At 43.5% G+C, this 21,040-nt stretch overlaps 1 protein-coding gene across 1 annotated transcript in view; it reads left to right on the top strand.

The window, feature by feature from the left end:
• The first annotated feature begins 2,252 nt into the window (after positions 1-2,252).
• LOC120545078 (transcription factor 7-like 1-B) overlaps positions 2,253-21,040 on the top strand; it is a 30,777-nt gene continuing 11,989 nt past the window's right edge. The window contains exons 1-5 of the mRNA XM_039779070.1: positions 2,253-2,741; positions 3,184-3,370; positions 4,450-4,519; positions 6,664-6,800; positions 19,188-19,265. Coding sequence (XP_039635004.1) covers positions 3,200-3,370; positions 4,450-4,519; positions 6,664-6,800; positions 19,188-19,265 — 456 coding nt within the window. The 5' untranslated portion in view covers positions 2,253-2,741; positions 3,184-3,199. The remainder of the gene's footprint in view (positions 2,742-3,183; positions 3,371-4,449; positions 4,520-6,663; positions 6,801-19,187; positions 19,266-21,040) is intronic.

Here is a 21,040-nt window from a genome sequence, read left to right as displayed (position 1 = left end):
TACTCGCCATTCCTGACCTGTCGCACGACAGTGTGACGTCATGGGAGCGCCACTAGCTGCAGTCTTCTCCTGAACAGAGGAGGCGCTAGTGAGGAAAGGCTACCGACGTTGCTCTTTCTACGGACAAGAAGAAGAAGAAGAAAAAGGTAAACAACGGCAGAACTGGCAGCAGCATTGACATCAATGTCTGCACTATGATTGGATGACCTACTTCACATGTGTCAAACTCGAGGCCCGCGGGCCAAATGCGGCCCCTCGCTGATTTTGATCCGGCCCGCATATCAATTTAGGTTCACAATACATTTTGGCCCGCCTAGTTTTTGTAGCTTTTTCAATGTTTTGTCGCTTTTTCTGAAGTTTTTGTCACTTTTGCAGACGCTTTTGGTGCCTTTTTCCAACGTTTTTGGGGCCTTTTCTGGTGTTTTTTTTCCAATGTTTTTGTCGCTTTTTTCGCCCTTTTCTGTCGCTTTTTTCTTTGATGGCTAAGTTACTTTTTGGGGGGTTTATTTCTTAATCAAACTGTAAGTGAGAATATACGAGACACGCAATAATCCAGTTAAAGATCCTTGACTTTGTCGATGAAATAAAAGCATGTGAATAAACTTAACATGTCTGGCCCTTGATGTGATTCTTAGGTTCCAGTGTGGCCCTCTGGGAAGTTGAGTTTGACACCCCTGACCTACTTGGTGGGATCGAGCCTTTCATTCACCATAAAAGAACTCATCTTAACCCAGTAAGTTTGTCGCGCGACAGGTTGGAAATGGCGATTGTAAAGACGCCATAATACTTCCTCACCTTCCTGCTTTGCTCCCGTCAGAACTACTACGGCCACTAGAGGGCGCCGCCACTACAAACGGAAATATAGGTCGTAATTGCTGCTTGAACAAACGACTTATGTGGCCGTTTTTTAGGCCAGGAAAGTCTCCGTAAGAAGACACGTTACGGACGCAATTTAGCCAGAAAAATCTCAGAATTGACAAGTGCATAAAATAAATAGTTTTTGTGTCTCTCGCCTCCCTGTCCTCTCCTTTGCACTCTCAGCTTGTCGCGCTGTAACATTCAGTTTTCTGTGTAAAGTCATGCAGTCGTGTTAATGGTTATAACAGATGTTCCAGCTGTTCATGGCTTTGACCCGGGGCTGACCTGCTATTGTGCTCTGCAGCTGAAACACAAGAACTGTGTGTGTGACAATGATTCTTATTGACTTCGCTTTGAAACACCCTGAAATACGGCAGGCTGAGGCTTTACATTTACATCGCTATGTCTCGGGTTTTTAAGCAGAGTTTTGAGCCAGTGCACACAAGTTTTTTTTTTAAACGTTGGCGTCAGCGTCGGTGTTACCAAAGGTCTCCGTTTGCAGCAGTTGAGACGGAAACACAACCTGCAGATTCCAAACCAAAACGGGTCAGAAATGTTTCCTAATGTCTCCGGTTTAGGGGTTCGGAAACACCAGAGCAGGGGGAATGAGAGGGGGGAAACGCCAGAGCGGGGAATGAGAGGGGGAAACGCCAGAGCGGGGGAATGAGAGGGGAAACGCCAGAGCGGGGGAATGAGAGGGGAAACGCCAGAGCAGGGGGGAATGAGAGGGGGAAACGCCAGAGCAGGGGGGAATGAGAGGGGGAAACGCCAGAGCAGGGGGGAATGAGAGGGGGAAACGCCAGAGCAGGGGGACATTGGGAGGTTGGAGGGGGTTGAGGTCTCACAAAGCCAAACAAACTTAAAATAAAGCGCCAAACACTTTGAAAACAATACAAAAAAAGGAGACAAAAACATTGAAAAAAGTGTCCCAAAAAAACTCGTAAAAGGCGGGAAAAAACTGATAAAAGGAAAAACATTAAAAAAGGGACAAAAACTAAGGGAAAAGCCCAGTTTTGGTTATATTTACATTTACAATTTACGATGCAGGACTTTGACTTGTAGTTTTAAACAGTCTCTGTTTGTAACAGTGTGGTAGCCTATTAGTACTTTTACTTTAGTAATCTGAGTACTTCTTCCACTTATCAAAACAACATAAAGACCCGCTTGTTTCCCTCCTCGTAGGTCAAGAGGTCAGAGAAGTGTCTAACTGCTGCTTTAAGGTCCAATAAAAGTGTCCTTTTTGTCCCATCTTAAACTCCTCCTCCCTCCTTCTTTTGTGCCTCCTTCTCTCCTGCAAACAAATGGGATCAACCTGTTGTGCTGCCTGATCCGGGATCAGTTCAGTTTGCTCGCCCTCGTGCTTGTGGAACAGCGGGAGCGCGCTTCGCTGAACTGATCCAGGGTCTGTAACGTCACGGAGCTCCAGCCCAGCCCCTCCAGTGTGTTCCGACGGACAGCCTCGCGCAGTCTTTTCCCTTCAACCACTCCAGAAGCTCCTTCTTCCACCAAATCGACTTGAATCAGCGAGAGGGTTTTTTTTGAAAATGCGGAAACGACCGTTTTAAAAACGCCTTTAGTGGGAATTATGCGTGTTTTAAACCGGACTAACGATGTTGGAATTAAATCAAAACGGGCCTCTACTTTTTCCCCTGGAGTGACGTTAACTGCGCGTAAACTTTTCGGTCGGAGCGACTGCTCCACGCTCGGTTTCATAATGTCAACGGCCCTGAGTCGGTTATGAGTGATTGTTATTGTGATTTTTTTAACCGTTTTGAGCGTTTCCTGTCACTGCACTGCTTTTTATGGACTCTTTTCTCGGTGGAAACCAGCTCAAGGAGGACTTCTTCCACACCTCAGGAATTCGACGTCAGTGAACGCCGCAGGTAGCTAAGCTAGGCTAGCTAGGCTAGCTTGTAAGATAGTTTTGGTTGTGACTAGAATGGATACAGCTCCGGCCGGAAGTTACGCAAAATTACGCTAAATATCCCTAAATATACTTTTATTTAATAATATAATGTTAACGCTTTCACCCAGGAAACGTGTGTTCGTTCATTCGGAGTGTTTTAATCCAAACCACGATTTTATTTTTCCCTCTCACCGAAACGTAACTATTCGTTTTGGTGCGTCGCCGTAGCTGTATCCCTTCTACCCTCAACGGACAAAACAAGCAGTTAACACAGCGTGTGGTGCGTGCAGCACGCATTTAACGTAAGCTGAATGTTTTCTTAAAGGTTTTCTAGTCATGTAGGTGTGTTGTTGTTGTTTTTCAAACCGACTGTAACTCGGGCTAAACTCAAACCCCTTTTTTTTTTTTTTCAATGTTAGCAGCTAACGTCCAAACATGCCGCAGCTAAACGGGGCAGACGGAGACGACTTGGGAGCAAACGATGAACTCATTGCGTTTAAAGACGAAGGGGAACAAGAGGAAAAGAGGAATGTGTCCTCTGAACGGGACCTAGACGACGTAAAGTCCTCTCTGGTCAACGAGTCCGAGTCCAGCTCAGACTCCGAGGTAAGTTGGACCCACTTATCAACTTTTAATTAGATCCCCAGCAGTGGTTCCCCCCCTAGCTTTGTGGAAGACTTGAGTGCACAGTATGGTTTCGAGGTCCTTCCTCAAGAAAATGGGAAGTTTTTCAATACATTTCACCATAAATGTTGGGTCTCTTTGTGGATTTTTTGGGTCTCTTTGTAGTCGTGTTGTCTCTTTTTGTTGTTGTGATCTTTTTTCTTTCTTTGGGGTTTCATTTCCACATCATTTTGAACTATTATTACCATATATGCAGGGTCCAGAATTAGCACCATCTACTAGCCAAATGCACAAGTGGCTGATGGTAGATTTACTTTACTTACCAGCCCCCCAAAAAACGATGGCTATCTATTGAGTGGGCCGGTGGACAAAAAAAGTTTATTTTGGACCCTGCATATCTGTGTCTTAAACATTGGAAAAGCTAGGGTAGATAATGAATAAATACTCAAAAAGCTTGAAGATTATAAGGTTTAGGTGCAGCTAACAGCTAAGCCTAATGAATATAACTAAAAGACTTTTCTAAGAGCTAATGGTTGTAGTTGGACTTCTTAAGCAAGTTTTGTCATTAAGCATTTTGAGAGTTATGTATTTATTAGATAGCTCTAGCTTTTCCAATGTTTTAGACACAGATATGGTGATAATAACGGTCCAAAATAATGTAAAAAAGAGACCCAAAACTACCACACAGGGACACAAACCGACTATAAAGGGACGCCAGATGACCACAGAGACTCAAAACAACCCCAAAGAAAACACAAATGACCAAAAAAAGAGACATTAAAACCCACAGAGACAGTATCCCACAAAGAGACACAAAATGTTTGGGGGGGGAAATGGCATTTTCTTTATATTGAGAATAGTCACATTTTCTTGGGGAAGGACGCCTAAACCCCTTCGACGAACACATAAGGCTTCCACAAAGCCAGGAAATACACTGGACCAGATTTAAAACTTTTAATTAGAGCCCCAGTGGAGTTTGTTTGTGTGCTTTTCCACAGCATCCACAATGCTCGCTCTATCTTTGTTTACGCTTCTCTGTGTTTGTGTGTGTCTGTGTGCAGGCAGACAGACGCCCCAGGACCAATCCAGATGCGGAGAGCAGGGCCAGGCAGAATTATCTGTTTCAGGAAGGTAATTAACACACTTTTTTTTTAGTGCTACTAATGCTACTATGTCTCACAGACTTCACTATACAAGTAAACGTAACGTGCCTGCTGAGAGTAGGGCTGCAACTAGCGATTATTTTCAAAGTCGATTTAATCGGTGGATTTCCTGGATGAATGGATTAGTTGTTTGGTTTATAAAAAGGTTAGAAAATTGTAAGAAAAAATGATGGATCAGTGTTTCCCCCAAAAAGCCCAAGATGACGTCCTCAAATGTCTTGTTTTGTTCCACAACTCAAAGATATTCAGTTTGCTGTCACAGAGGAGAGAAGAAACTAGAACACAGTCACATTTAACAAGCTGGGATCAGAGAAGCTTGACTGTTTTTTCATAAAAAAAAATGATTTGAATCGTTATCAAAATAGCTGGTGATTCATCGATGCATCCTTGAAGCTCTATTATCCTTCCCTAAGCAAAGAGCAGACACTCTGCGACATGGCTCGGCTTTATACTGTCATGCTATCTGCTCAGGTTTGACTACAGTGGACTGGCCCAACTGGCTTGAGAAGATTAGATTAGATTCAACTTTATTGTCATTGTGCAGAGTACAAAGACAACGAAATGCAGTTGGCGTCCAACCAGAAGTGCAAAAAGAGCAGAAAAGTGCAATGTGATATACAAAGTATAGACAGGACAAGAGATATAGTGCAGTGTAGACAGTAGTGTACAGTTGGTTTACAGAAGGTGGTTTTGAGTAATATAAATTAAATATAAATATGTGCAGTGTATTAGCAGTTACCTTATAAGAACAGAATACATATGGCTATGTAATATGAACAATGTATGAACAACATGTACAGATATGCGCAATAGCAAGAATAATATACTTTAGATATATGCAGTGTATTAACCGAGAAAAGCAACTTCAAGTGGAAGCCGCCATGACTGTGTAACTGGTTCCACTAGTCTAACCAGCAGCCGTTCATTAGCAACCCTTCTGGTACGAGAAACTTGTATCTTGACCTCTCTTACCAAATAGCGGAAACATGGGATGAAACTGAGTGTGTGTGTGTGTGAGAGTAAAATAGTTTTTTCATGCTTCTCGCTTTCAGCGCGGCCGGATCAGTCAAAATAGACAAGCTTGTGTACAGCGAGATTTGCTGTGGCGTACCTGAATGTAAAAGTACTTAAAGTAATAAATGCACAATTACTCTTATTATACACTCGTGCACAGTCATCCCAGTCAATAAATCTATGAACAAGCATTTTACAAGCATGGAAACGGTATTGCACAGGTTGTATTATTGCACATATAGTTCATGCCACTGAGTTGCTACATTCGTAGGTAAGTGGAGACACTTTGTTTCTTCCACTGTGCCTGTAGAGCCGCTACTCGCTCCGAAGCTAACCACTGTCGCTCTCTCACTCGCTCTACAACACACTGCCCAAACACACGCGCCGGCCCTGCTTTTCTCTTAAAGAGACAGACTCACAAGAATAAACTTCAGCCCATGCTTTTAAAGTTTTCGCTGCCTCATCTTGGTGTGAGCTACAGAGTCGCCTTTTAAACTAGATTATTTTATTAGCATGCACGATTATAGGCCAGATTAAGGACCATTTGATTACTCAATGTACATTGTTTGGTGTAATCGGCTGTTTTGTTTTAAGTCTGTTTGTTCTTTTAGTTGAAACTTTGTACGCGTTGGTCTCGGCCAGGACTCTTTTTGTAGAAGAGTTTCTGAATCTAAATGGGTATATTCCTGGTAAATTAAAGATAAAATAAAAAAACCAACTGGTGTTTGGTTGAGTTTGGAGAGAAGGCTCCAAAAGAACCAGCCCCCTCCCTGTTTTACCTGCACCCACACCCTCTGGATCAGGCTGTATTCACTTTTGCTTACAATATCAACGGCTAAAAGCATGCTAATTGCAAAGCTATCCAGCTCAACCCACCAGGTGAGCAATAGCCAAATAATGACCCTCAGCTACCGCACGTTAGCCGGCAACAAAGCACAGCCATCACATTAGGCTAACAATGTGTCGGGCTAATTAGCATGCCTATGGAGCCATCGAAGGAGCCACACAACCTGTTAAATTATAATGAAACCCCATGATGGGCGAGCTGATCTTTGGGACCCTTTTGTTGCTCACTGTGACGTTGAACTTGTTCCTCAGCCCTGCGGAGGCAGCAGGACGCCGGCCTCTTCCAGCACTCCCCCTACGTTGGATATCCCTTCTTCATGATCCCGGACCTGGGGAACCTCTGCAGTCCCTACCTCGCCAACGGAGCTCTCCCACCAAGTGCCAGGACGGTAAGTCAACCACTGCCAACAGTTCCCTGTCTATATAAACGCAGTGTGTTTGGTTTTAATATTTGTTTTTTGGGGAGAAAGACCGGTTTGGTTGTTCTGCACCTGGTGCGACATCCAGGTTTCCTCCCAGAAAAGTTGTCTAGCCCGGTGGCGAGTGTCTTTGGGCCCGGTCACACGCTGATGACAGCATTAAGGTAGATTGTGTGATACCAGAATAATGGATGGAGTCACAAAATAGAGAATTTAAAAAAAGCTGTAAGATGGATTCCATAGGGCCCTTTTTCTAAGGCAGGGCTAAAAAAAAAAATATACGACCACATCTTAAGTTTCCAACTGAGCCGCCCAGCTGTAGCTGAAAAAATACATTTAAAAATACTAATTTCCAGTAGCTTAGGCCTGCAGTACACTGGGGGCAAAACCCTGGCGAGCCTGATGTTTGGTTATCACAGAACCATCTGGGAAGCAGTCATTGGAAACTGTTTGGGCACTTTAAAAAAAATACCTGGCAGGTGATTGGACGAACCATCAGTCTACCACTTCCGCCATTGTTGTTTTGAATCAACGGTCGCTGCCATCACACACACACACACACACACACACACACACACACACACACACACACACCTAAACCACGGCCATAGCTGGCAGACACCGATTGGTTCGTTGAGCTGCTGGTTCAGACACAAGCGCTTTATTTATGTTCACTGTGCACTACCATAGCATCTGTACAATCCTCTGTTTTAGACACAAATCTTTTTAACCTACTCTCACCTTACTTCTACTTTACGTTTTTGTTTTTCTACTGTAGCTATGCAACTTTATACTTCATACACTCATTGACTCGCTCTTTTCTTTACCTTGAATTTGAGCGCGAGCAACTGCAACTAAACGATCTCCCCAGGGGATCAAAAATAGTGCTTTCCATTTCCCGTTAGCTCCAGCCAGGTTAGCCGTTGGCAGCGTAGCCAGTTTATAACAACGCTGTTTTTGTGCGTACAAACAGCGTAGCAGCGTGTCCACAGATAGAACATGGACAGCACCGTGTGAACGATAGGGGTGGGGGAAAAAATCGGTACAGCATAGTATCGCAATATTTTCCGTGGCAATACTGTATCGATACACAGACGCCAAGTATCGATCTTTTATTATATATGTGTTGGTCAGTTTGTCTGCTTGACAATCCCATTTTGCAGCAATAAAATTGAAATGAGATGAACAAACAGAGAAATGTGTCTTTTTAGACAAAACAGATGTTGACGGTTTTCTTTTGGGGACATAATTTTGAAATTTGGAAAAATTTAAGTTGGGGAAAAAAAGGTAATACATTGCAATATATCGCAGAATATTGCAATAATATTGTATCGTGACATAAGTATCGTGATGATATCGTATCGTGAGGTCTGTGGTGATTCCCACCCCTAGTGAACGACTGCTGAGAGACACAAATTAGACAGAAGTGCTTATAACTTTGCGTTACTACAGCTTTCACAACTGCTGATGCACGGAGCAGCCTCGTTTTTGTATTTTTTATATTTTATATTCTTTGACCTCGGGAAAATCCAACCTCCGATTACAAATGGAGCGCACAGTTCTGATTCTGAAAGCCTGACGAGATGGATTTGTCGTGCGATTATGTAATCGCCGATTCTCGCGCTATATCGTTGTATCGCCAGAATCCAGCCGCTGCTCACAGTAAACGGTGACGTGCAGATGTCAGTTTAGTTAGCTGTTAGATGGAACATCTTCATGGTTCTAGCTTCTCCAGAGCGAGGATTTGCTGCTTTCTGAGTTTGAAAGTTTTTACATCTGTGGTCCCTGGGCAAGGGAGATACAAGGAAAATATAGACACTATAGACAATACTTTTAAAACAGATAAAAACTTACCCACAAACAACATGTGACAAGCATTACGTCACATATAAACCAGAATACAAAATACACATTCCATGTAATAAAAAGATCAATGATCGCATAGTTGAGTCGCCTTCAGCCAAGTCTTTAAGGACCTTTTTAAAACTGCTGAGACTTGCACAATCTCTTGCACGTTTCTACTACAGTAAATGGAAAAAGCTGACCAAATGTAGTCTTCCTAAATTGAGTGTAACGGTCACCTCTTACAGAAGCACTGGAGAGCCTTACATTATCTCTGCAAAATGACACACATTGCTTGAGTGGTGGTGGTGCAAGATCATGGGTCAATTTATACATCAGGCACATTTCTGCAAAACAGAGAAAACTGTCAAAGGTTAGTAGGTTGTGTTTTTTTTTTTTATGATGGTGCAGTGGTGGTAGTTTCTTGGCTTGTTTTGTCAAGAACTTTGACAGCTTGTTTGTAAAGGGTACACAAGGGTTTTAGCGTAGTCCCACCCGCCTGGGACCAGCTTGTAGAACAGTAAGATAAAATGTGAGAAGATCATTGAATGCATAAACTGTTTAGCTCCGGCTATTGTTAACTGGTGTCTTATAGGTCTAAAATTAGGTAAACTAGCTTCTATCAGTATTGTCTTTGCAGAGGCTTGGTTTGTGAAGCTGTGGCTGAAGCAGAAGTATAAATTAATTTGTGTGTGTGTGTGTGTGTGTGTGTGTGTGTGTGTGTGTGTGTGTGTGTGTGTGTGTGTGTGTGTGTGTGTGTGTGTGTGTGTGTGTGTGTGTGTGTGTGTGTGTGTGTGTGTGTGTGTGTGTGTAACTCAAAGCCACAGCAGCCGGTTCTAGCTGCCTCACACTGTGGAGAAGTTGTTTGACTGATTGAGACCCCGATACCACCGACACCCCCCCCCCCCATTGTCCTGCAAGCTTTTGTGCATTTGCATTCAGGGATGTAAGGATGCATCGTGGATCGGTTCAAAATAGATATCTAAATGTGTAAAGTTCATACGTTTCTAAACGGCCCAGGGCGTAATCTGTTTTAGATTTCACTTGTTTGACTTCAGGCGTCACTACGTGTTCTCAGTTCATTTATTTAAAGAACATTTTTTTATATTTTAGTTACTGTATGTTGATGTGGGATTTTTTCTTTCTTTTGTTCTTAAAGATAAAATACATTTTCAGAGTCACTTTTGATAAGGGGACACATCTGTTGTTTTGCAGTTTATAGAAAAATAAAAGGTAACATAAGTTTTTCAATTTAGCTGCAGCTCATTCTGTTAAGAAAATCCTTAATATTGAACTTAAAATCATGAATCACATCGCGTGTGTCTCCCCCTGTGTGTGTCCCTCTCTCTCTGTGTGTGTGTGTCTCTCTCTGTCTCCCTCTGTCTGTGTGTGTGTCCCTCTCTGTGTGTGTGTGTGTGTGTCTCTGTCTTTCTCTCTGTGTGTGTGTGTGTGTGTGTGTGTCTCTCTCTCTCTGTGTGTGTGTGTCTCTGTCTTTCTCTCTCTCTGTGTGTGTGCGCGTGTGTGTCTCCCCCTGTGTGTGTCCCTCTGTGTGTGTGTGCGCGTGTGTGTTTGTCTCTCTCTCTCTCTGTGTCTCCCTGTGTGTGTGTGTGTGTGTGTGTGTCTCTCTCTGTGTGTGTGTGTGTGTGTGTGTGTGTGTGTGTGTTTGTCTCTCTCTCTCTCTCTGTGTCTCCCTGTGTGTGTGTGTGTGTGTGTGTGTGTGTGTGTGTGTGTGTGTGTGTGTGTGTGTGTGTGTGTGTGTGTGTGTGTGTGTGTGTGTGTGTGTGTGTGTGTGTGTGTGTGTGTGTGTTATGATAAGGTGGTTTGTGATGCTAGGGTTGGACAGGCCTGGACAGAGTCTGGGGGGTGAAGTTGCCCGCCTGCAGCAGAAATGAAGCTCCCATCATGGCTGCTGCTGTGCAGTAGATTAGCTGCTCTAGCTGGCTGCTGCACAGTGGGTTCGACAGCGTGTTGCCCAATTTCTAATCTAAAGCTTTATGGAAGCTCAGCAGGGATTAGAGGGACACTGGGCGATGGTTTAATACAGTAACACTCATGGCCACTAATCTGAAAATTGCCTCGTTGGCGCAACCAGGAATTTATTTGAAGCAAAATATTATTGCAGAGGACAGTTGGGCACAAGGTTGTGGTGAGGCTGTGTGAGCGGTTCACGGTCTGGTTTGTGCAGGGTGTGGTCTTCATGGGCAGTTAAAACAACAGATTCTTGTGTGGAATAAAACCTGCACAATACCAACAGAGGGCTGGTAGCAGTGCTGCAGCTCCCACCGAAGCCACTGAGGTCATTCACTCGGGGTCATACAGTTACACGTGCACATGCTCGGGGAGCTGATTCCAATGTGTTTAGGCTCGGCTTTTTTGGTAGAGCGGCAAAGATGAATCGATGAGTTGTCAACTATTCAATTAATCGCCGACTATTTTAAGTTGGTAAATCTTAGCACAGCGGCGCAAAAGTGCAATAAATGCACCAGCAGTTTTTGCACTTCGCACTTTAATGATTACAGTTACCGTTTTTAAGGTGTTGTCTTGTCTGTACAGGCATGTATCCTTCTTTTTATGTCCTGAGATGCTTCGTTGATCTTATGATCTTATGTTTTTATGTTGATTTTTGAATGGGTTTTCTGTTACAGGTTTGTGTTGTGCAGCAACAGATTGTAGCACTATGCCCAAGACAAATTTCCCCCTCATCCTTGGCTGATTTTAGAGACCAAACAACTAATCCATAATGTCAGAAAATGTTGGTTTTTATCCGCAACTCAAATATATTAAGTTGACTGTCACAAACTGGAACATATTCTCATTTAACTGCTGAACTAGTGAGTTAGTTTGTAAGGTTTGTAGCGCTCCGATTGATGCCCAGGGACACAGGTTTGTGAATTCTTTTCCTTCTCTGGTTTGTTTTGAAAGTCTGTCCTCTGTGGATTTAGCCCAGACGCACATGTAGGCTAAACACACAGCCGAACCCACTCACACAAACACCTGCATTCCTCAGCTTTGTAACGCCCTCCCCCCTCAGTTAGCGGCCCATTGTTGTTATTAGCACAGTCTGAATGGTCCTAATGCATGGCTCCACAGGGGGGTCGTTACATCTCATTATACCTAACACACTGCCCATGGCTTCTCCGGACACACACACACGCATGCACACACCACACACAGTCTCACACACACAGACGCACACAAGCAGACATACAGACACACGCATAGACACACAGACACACACACCACACAGTCTCACACACTGATACACACAGACGCAGACATACAGACACACGCATAGACACACACACCACACAGTCTCACACACAGATACACACAGACGCACACAAGCAGACATACAGACACACGCATAGACACACAGACACACACACAGATGCAGACACACGCACACAGTTGTACACGCAGAGAGACACACAGATGCACGCAGACATACAGACACACACACACACAGAAACAACCACACAGACACACACACGCACACATAGACACCCATAGATACAGGCACACACACACACACACACGCACACACACATATATATATATATATATATATATATATATATATATATATATATATATATATATATATATATATATATATATATATATATATATATATACACACACAAATCCATGTTATGTTCCTCTTTCTAAATGACATAAATATCAGACTGACTGACTTCATTCTTCTTAGAAAACAATCAGTTTTTAGAAATGTCTCATGATATATAGTCTCTAGAAGTTTAAGTTTTGTCTTCTGTTAAAGAAGGACAGGAAAATTCCAACACTCAATACTATGGAATCGCTCATAAATGAAAATAGCAACACAAATCCTATCAAATCGGTACAAAAGCATACGGTGCCAGCCCTAGTGTAGCTGTAGCCTGTCTGATTGTTAGTGCTCAGAGACGACAGTTATTCCTTCTCTCCCCTCACATTTCTCTCTTTACACAATGGAGACCTTGTGTACTGTTCAAGCCTCCTCGGCGCGAGCGTTAGGTCGTGTTTATGAGAGACAGGAGGCGGAGATGCGTCTGCCAGCCCGAAGGCGAGTCAAGGTAAACACGCTCTCGTGAGTCGGACGCTACCTGAACCACAATACTGGCTGTTTACTGTACTCGTGTACTCAAGGCAGGAAGCGGGAGCCAGCATGTAGACAACCTGTCTGCTACCTACCCCCCCCCACCTGCTTCCAGTCGGCCGCTCACCTCTTCCTCCGCTCTGCACACGCTCAGATGGAGACGTCCACGTGCTTCATTCTCGCCTGTTAAATATCTACACTGCAAATACGACACATTCAGAAAGACAAGACAGCAGCGTAACGAAACGCGCCGCGAACAGCACGACCAAAGTTATACAAATATCTTGTTTTAATAGGGCTGTGCAATTAATCAAAATGTAATCGTGATTATGAATTCTGCTCCCAATGATCAGAAAAACTGAATGATCGAGAGAAACCATTATTTAAGCTCATTGCGTTTTGCAAGTAAACTCTTATTTTCTCTTGTGAATGGAAAAAATAAAAGTTTAAAATAGGAAAAGTATTAAGGCAAATTTTCTCACTGTTTTTTAAGTTCAATAATTGCAACATCTTTCCAGAAGTCAACGAGTAATCGTGTCAAATTATCGTGATTTCAATATTGACCGAAATAATTGTGATTTTATATATTTATTTTTTTTCATAATCGAGCAGCCCTATGTTTTAATCAGCTTTAATAAGCTGCAACTTTTATGCTCACTCTGTGCAGATGAACGGAGCGGCTAGGGCTGTTACTTGCTTACTATTATATATTTAATCGTTGATTTTAATGTGTGGATTATTTTCTGGATGAATAGATTATTTCTTTGTCTCTAAAATGTCAGAAAATGGTGAAAAATGTTCCCCAAAAGCCCCAAAATCACGTCCTCAGATGTCTTTGTTTTGTCCACAACTCAAAGATCTTCAGTTTCCGGTCCCAGAGGAGAGAAGACACTAGAACATGGTCACATTTAACAAGCTGACGTCAGAGAATTTCTGCCATTTAAACAAGCGCACAGATTAGGAATAAAATGGAAAACCAGCCTCTGGAGACTCCACCAGCTGAGTCCCAGCGACATCATCATCTGGTTTTTGCCTCTTTCTCCCGTTGTTTTATCGACATTTTTGGCGCATTTGGTGCATTTTTGGTGCATTTTCAGTTAAGTTGCTTTTTTCAGTTTTCTTAGAAAGTTTTGTTGCTTTTTCTCTTTGCCTCCTTCTCTGCTACGTTGTAAAACCAGCCTCTGCGACTTGGAGCAGCCGAGTCGCGGCGACTCCATCGGCCGGTTTGAGTCGAGCTGAGACGGGCCGGTTCAGACCGCCGAAACCTTTCTCTCTGACGTTCTGAAACGGTTTTTTTTGTCTTGTTGTGAATCTTTTGTGTAAGGAGTAAAAACACCCAGTTGGCTCAGGTTGGCTGACTTTTCAACACACACACACACACACACACACACACACACACACACACACACACACACACACACACACACACAAGGCTGTCACACCTGAGCAGCAGTGAAAGGCAGGACACTGATAAGCTATCTGGTGTGTGTGTTGATCATGCTAGAGGTGGCAGGCGTCTCACTTTATTTTCACTCTGTTTAAAAAGATTTATGTTGACAAAGCTGTGTGTGTGTGTGTGTGTGTGTGTGTGTGTGTGTGTGTGAATGTGAATGTGGCTGTGCTTGTTTAGTTAAAGTTGGTCCCTTTCAGCCGGCAGAACAATCCCAGAATTCCTCTGTTTACTCGACATTGTCTCCAAAGTCTTAAAATACCAAGAGGATGACCTGTCTAAAACAACTGCCACACACACACACAGACAGACAGACAGACAGACACTAAAAACGTCCATCATAACAGATTCTCACTCGAGCCGCCCCCTCTGAGACGATAAGTCGACCAATCGGTCGTTTTGGTCTTAGTCGACTCAGGTTTCTTTAATCCATTAGTGATTTTGTTTTTTAATGCTGAATGGATTATTTCCGGGAAACATGTGAGCTCGTCTCTGGTAAACACAAGATTTAAAGAGGTGCTTTTGCAGGATCTGTCCATTAAGTCAAAACCATACGAGTGTTAGTACACAAAGTATTTCTTCACATTCAAAGTCGGCCATTACGTGTTACTTCTTCTCAAGAAAAAGCCAATGAATTCACACCAACACGGTCAGACTAGACCACTACGGAGCTGTGCAATGAAATCCGATAAACTGAACAAATGGATCGGTTTTGCAGCTTTTCAAACGTGAGAATGCGTTTCCAATGAGAACCTTTTTAATTGATAAGCAAAGATTAGAATCGGAAGAGATTAAGACAATAATATATACACAACTCTGCTTCTTAGTTTTATTCATAGCAAACTCTTCAAGCTTCAGCCTTTCCTCTGCTTTGTGCACATCTTCACGCTGTTTATCTGCGCTCGTTTCATCCTCTGCTTCTCGGTCTTGAACGTTGGCTCTGTGTTTGTGCTCGGCAGCAGTAAACAGCAGCAGGCCTAATAACTTTCCCCTCTAGTCACTCACTGATTTTATGCTTCCTTCAGTAATAGACCCTGATTGTGTGTGTGAGACTGTGCATTGATTTCGCTGGTATTTCCAACAGCTGGATCCAGTTAGCGCTCACAGTCAGAGCTTCCTCAGGCCTCAGAGTGGGGGACTGTGTGTGTGTGTGTGTGTGTGTGTGTGTGTGTGTGTGTGTGTGTGTGTGTGTGTGTGTGTGTGTGTGTGTGTGTGTGTGTGTGTGTGTGTGTGTGTGTGTGTGTTTTTCTACAGAACAGGGTTTGTTCTTTCCAGTGTGTACTTGTATGTGAACACTGCTGTGCTTGTGCGTGTTTGTGTGTCCAGGCTCGGGTAAAAGCAAAAGTCATGAGGTTTTAAACGCCGGAGCGGGGAGGTGTGCAGATGTGTGTTTGCATTGTTGTCTGAAGCAGAATAAGATGAGCTGGAGATAGGAGTAATTATGAGAGGAAAATGCAATTAGTGTGCTGACTGGGGACATTTATTGTTTCCCTGTTTAGCAGTCAGTGCATTTATGTGTTCTTAAGGAGACCCTGTGGAGGTTTTGACTGCTATGGATCCATGTTTTTATGAGCTGGTCCCATTAAGTTTGTTAAAGGAAGGAAATGAATGTGTTAGGCCTCAAGGACACGCACAATGCGTCTTTGTGAGTACACTGTATGTAACAGAAACTTTTAAGTAAGAGGGTTACTTCTTTTCAAACAAATTCCTTTTTAATATGTTTGTGTGTGTGTGTATGCGGCAACAACCACAAAGGCAGAATCCTCCTACGTGTTCCTTAACTTAAAAGCAATAAATCCTTTTCTGATTCTCGATGCTCCCGATACCATTTTCTACTTAGCCTTTATGGATGTGGTGCATTGCCGTACGGCCCGGCTCAGGTCGAACCCTTTTTTGTAAAACGTGAGCAAGTACATACAGAGAATGATCTTTCTTTTGTAATCTAGTTTCACAGTCAGTCAGTCAAGGTCTATTTTGAATTACATGGTATTGGATTGGTCTGAGACTCGCACACTCACCGTTACCAATGCAAGCATTTTAGGCAGTATGGGTATCTTTCTGTTCTGCTTATGAGGTTATGAGGTTAGGGTATTAGAGAATGAAAATAAATTTGATGTCCGCAACACTGCTTAAACTCCCATATTTAATACAAATGCAACGTTTCGACTCTACTGGGTCTTCTTCAGGCAAAAAGCCTGATTTCTCCTGGAAAAAGCAGACTTCTGGTCCATGTGTGCTCTTAACTGGGTTTTTAATTGGCTTCAGTATGCCCAGGTATACTTAACTTTTAGTCCATAGATACTACATTTCCCATAATGCAAACTTAACTGTGTTTTGTCAAATTCTCCCTGCAGCTTAATAAACAGACGTGTGTGTGTCTGTGGGTCTGTGTCCGTGTTATTGCGGGCTTTCTGTCTCCGCACCCAAGCTGAGATAGCCCTGATGACAACACTGTGACATCATCAGGGTTATTTTCTCAGGCTTTTGAAAACTCCTCCAGAGCCACGGAAGACATGTTGCAGATACTGGACACTTTTTTTACTAGAGTAGACTTATTAGAGCTGCGTAGATTAATTGATCAGTTGTCAACTTATTACACTAGTCATTTTTATTTTTTAAGTTTATAGACAAAACAACAAATGGGAATAATCGAGAAAATAATCAACAGATTCACCGACAATAACGATATTTAACGGGTTAGTTGCCCTAAAGCTGGTTACACACTGACCAGACGGCCGACCGTTGACAGAAGAGCCGGTCGAAATGATCAGTCTCCCCGTGTTGGTCCAACAAGTGCCCCAGAACACACCGAAAAGACGAGACGGGATACATCTCCATAGCAGCAGGCGGCGCCAATCTGTATTGTTGCCCAAGAAATGAAAACCGGCAGCTGATTGGACGAACGCGTCACATGGGTTTGTTTTCTCCGGAAATTCAAAGCCAGACTGTCGTGGCGGCTCGTTCAGAATACGATATCTCAAATCGTACTAAAACAGTTCACCGGGACGCGTTTCTGAAGAACATTTTAAGAGAGAAATAGGCCGTGCAGTTGCTGAATCTGTCAGATTTTGAGAGACTCTAGTCACCTCATTCCCGCTCGCCATTTCCGGGTGAGTCCCGACTGCCGTGCCTCCGACTGAACGCGTCAGGTCGCCCAAAATGAACGCCGACAGCCCCCCCCCCCCAGACTGCACGGGACACACCGAACAGACTCGAGTCACCGACCTCGCCAGACTGTCCCACGGCCGATTATCGGGTTAGTGTGTGTCAGCACCTTTAGTGACCCTTTTTAAAAGGCAGCCTCCACTGTGTTGTGGTAATAAAGGTTGTTATCACCACCCTGGTAATGAGGTTAAGATAGGAGTACTAAAAGATAAGAACACGTCACTTGTTAGTCAGGAGGAGATTTGGTACGCCAACGGCTGTTGGATTCTCTCCTCTCTTTGGGGGTCAGAGGTCACATTTGTGAGTCTGTTGACGTCACTCACAGTTGAATGAGCACCAAAGGCCCCTCTTTTCTTCCTGTGTCTTTTTGGTGGGAGGTCTCCCAGTTTCAGACTGCTCGGTCAACAGTGGGACCCCGGTGGTGTGGGGGGTGGGGCCAAGGCAAACTCTTTGGACTCTGTTCTTTGTCTAACTGAAGACCCAGAGCTCACACACACACACACACATTACACACTGACACACACACACACACTCACACTGACACACTCACTTACACTCACTCACTCACACTCTCACACTCACACATTGTCTGAGCAAGCACATACACACATACACTCTATGAGCACACACACACACATATACACTGTCTGAGCGAGCACACACACACACACACACACACATTCACACTGACACACACACATACACATTCACACTGACACACACACACACTCACATTCACACTGACACACTCACTTACACTCACTCACTCACTCACACTCTCACACATTGTCTGAGCAAGCACATACACACATACACTGTATGAGCACACACACACACACACATATACACTGTCTGAGCGAGCACACACACACACTTTCTGAGCACGCACGCACACACTCGCACACATTGTCTGAGCAAGCACTTACACTCTCTGAGCACACACACATACATACACTGTCTGAGCACACATACACTGTCTGAGCACACACACACACACCGTTCAGCTTGAGTTTTTCGAGGTGCACTTGAACGCAGCATTGTGTCCCGTTGATGTTGTTTCTCTGGCAGTGTCCACATTGTCTCAAAGGTCAACTAGTCTCCTATGTGTCTTTAGCTGCAGACTGTTGCATGTCCTGCTGTTGGAATCCTTTCCAAAGAAATACAGCCACACATTAGACAGGTTTTGCTGTCAGCATTTTAACCGTGTTTAAGCCAGCTGATGGGTAACTGCATGCTGCGTGACATGCAGCGATACGTTCGGTAGCCTTTAACATCGGTTTGAGAGCATCAGTGGGCAGCGCGGACATTTAAGAGTCACCGAAATCAGCCTTGTCATTCGGTCTGGCAGACACCGGTCGTTTAGGAAACAGGTTTCGATTACAAACCCTAATATGCACAACAGAGTTCTTCTCCATAACTTCTTTTTCTCCTGTGTAAGTCATGCGTTTCCTCTCGTTTAAGTGCGTTATGGGAGTGTGTGTGTGTGGGTCTGAACAGCAGAAAGAATGTAAACATGAGGGAGATGATCACTGTTGAACTGTGTTATCTCACCTTTTATCAGAGGTGCGGATATGTGGCTCAGCGGTAACATCCTGCACACAAAGACCCCGAGTCTCGTGTGTGTGTGTGTGTGTGTGTGCGTGTGCGTGTGTGTGTGTGCGTGTGCGTGTGTGTGTGTGTGTGTGTGTGTGTGTGTGTGTGAAGATGTACTCTTTGCTATCATGGTTTCTTTACACGCATGAGAGATGATGCTGGTTTATGAAGTGAGCGAGTGTGTTAACTTCCCCTGTGTCTCTGTCCACAGTACCTGCCGTTTCAGTGGCCTCTGCTCGACGTCCCAGGACGAGCATCGATCAGAGACTCTGCTACTCCGACACACCTGGTGAGACGCACGCACACACAGATGCACACAGACACAGCGCAGACACGCACGCACGCACACAGATGCACAGACACAGAGACGTGCACACACAGATACACAGACACACACACACAGACGCATACAGACACAGCGCGCATGCACGCACACACACAGATGCACAGACACGCGCACACAGACGCACACACAAACACAGACGCACACACACACACACAAAGTGCGGCACACAGTAGGGTTAGTAGCAACTGACAATCTGCTGATTATCTTCTCAATTAGTCGTTCGGTTCACAACCGAACGACTCGGTTCGGTTTGTTTTGCCCGCCCAACATGTCTTAAACCCAAAGATATTTAGTTTAATATCACACAAGACAATGAAAACCTGCAAATTCTAATATTTGAGAAGCTGAAACCAGAAACATTTTGGCATTTTTGCTTAAACCTTTTTTTTCTTCTCCATTATAAATAAAAGACTGAATCGATATTCAAAGCGATTGCCAGTTAATTTGGTGTCGATCGACTCCTCAGTGAATTGACTAATTGTTTCAGTTCTAGAGGAAATATTTCTGCCTTCATCCGCATTTCAATCGTTCATATCGTGCAGCCCTGACACGCAACGCTCGAATGAGTTATCCGCGAGAATTAATGAATGAATGAATGAAAGAAGAAATCTATTGCATTGGTAGGAGAAGTTACGAGAACACATGTCATTGTTTGAGTCTGCAGCTTCTTTTCTCTTCTCTGTCTCTGATTTGTGCTAATAATAGTTAGACTGGCGTCTCCAGCAGCTTATCACTTCAGCTGTTGCGTACGTGTGTGACCTCAGCACACACAGAGAGCATGATCCGCCCTGCCGTATCGCTGTTTAACACGGGCATGTGTCACAACTGACCTCAGTCACGCAAACATGACAGATTAGATCACTGGTTCTCAGACGTCTTTCAATAATGTGCCCCATTTGAATTGTGTTTTTAAGCCAAGTACCCCCCTGACCAGCGATAGATTTACCAAACAGCAGCAGCCATGTCACTGAAAAACATTTAAATGCTGATGGAAAGAAGGCAACAAAAACTTTGAAAAGAAACAGTAAAAAGTTGGTAGAAAGAAGGAAGGAAGGCAGGAATAGGTGGAAAATAGTATACAGTATATAGTATACAACTTGGAGAATAAAACAAGACAGTAGAAGGAAGGAAGGAAGGAAGGAAGGAAGGAAGGAAGGAAGGAACAGGTTGAGAATAAGTGACAAAAACCTTTTTTTAAAATGACAAACTTCAAAAACTAAAAAAGTGCTCACCTACCCCCTGCAGTCCCCCAAAGTACCCCTTGGGTAGAGCTGGGCAATAAATCAAATTATATAGATATCGTGATATGAGACTAGATATCGTCTTAGATTTTGGATATCGTAATACGCCATAAGTCGTTGTCTTTTCCTGGTTTTAAAGGCTGCATTACAGTAAAGTGATGTCATTTTCTGAACTTACCAGGCTGTTGTAACTGCTCTATTATTCACCTTTACCCACTTAGTCATTATATCCACATTACTGATGATTATTGATCTAAACTCTCATTGTGTAAATATTTTGTGAAAGCACTTATAATCAGTCCTTCCAGAAGGAGTTTTTTTGTGATTGTTGCGGGGCAAAAATCCTTGACTACGCGGCACGTTTTCTTAAAAAATGTGATGGAATATGCTATATATGATATTTATGCAATTTTATGCGATGAAATTGCAGGAACTTGCAAAAAAAAAAAAAAAAACATCCTGCTTTTTGATAATGTT

The sequence above is a fragment of the Perca fluviatilis genome, chromosome 17, assembly GCF_010015445.1.
Source record: "Perca fluviatilis chromosome 17, GENO_Pfluv_1.0, whole genome shotgun sequence".
NCBI lineage: Eukaryota > Metazoa > Chordata > Actinopteri > Perciformes > Percidae > Perca > Perca fluviatilis.
Note: the sequence above shows the minus strand (reverse complement) of the source record. Positions and strands in the feature narration are given on the sequence as shown.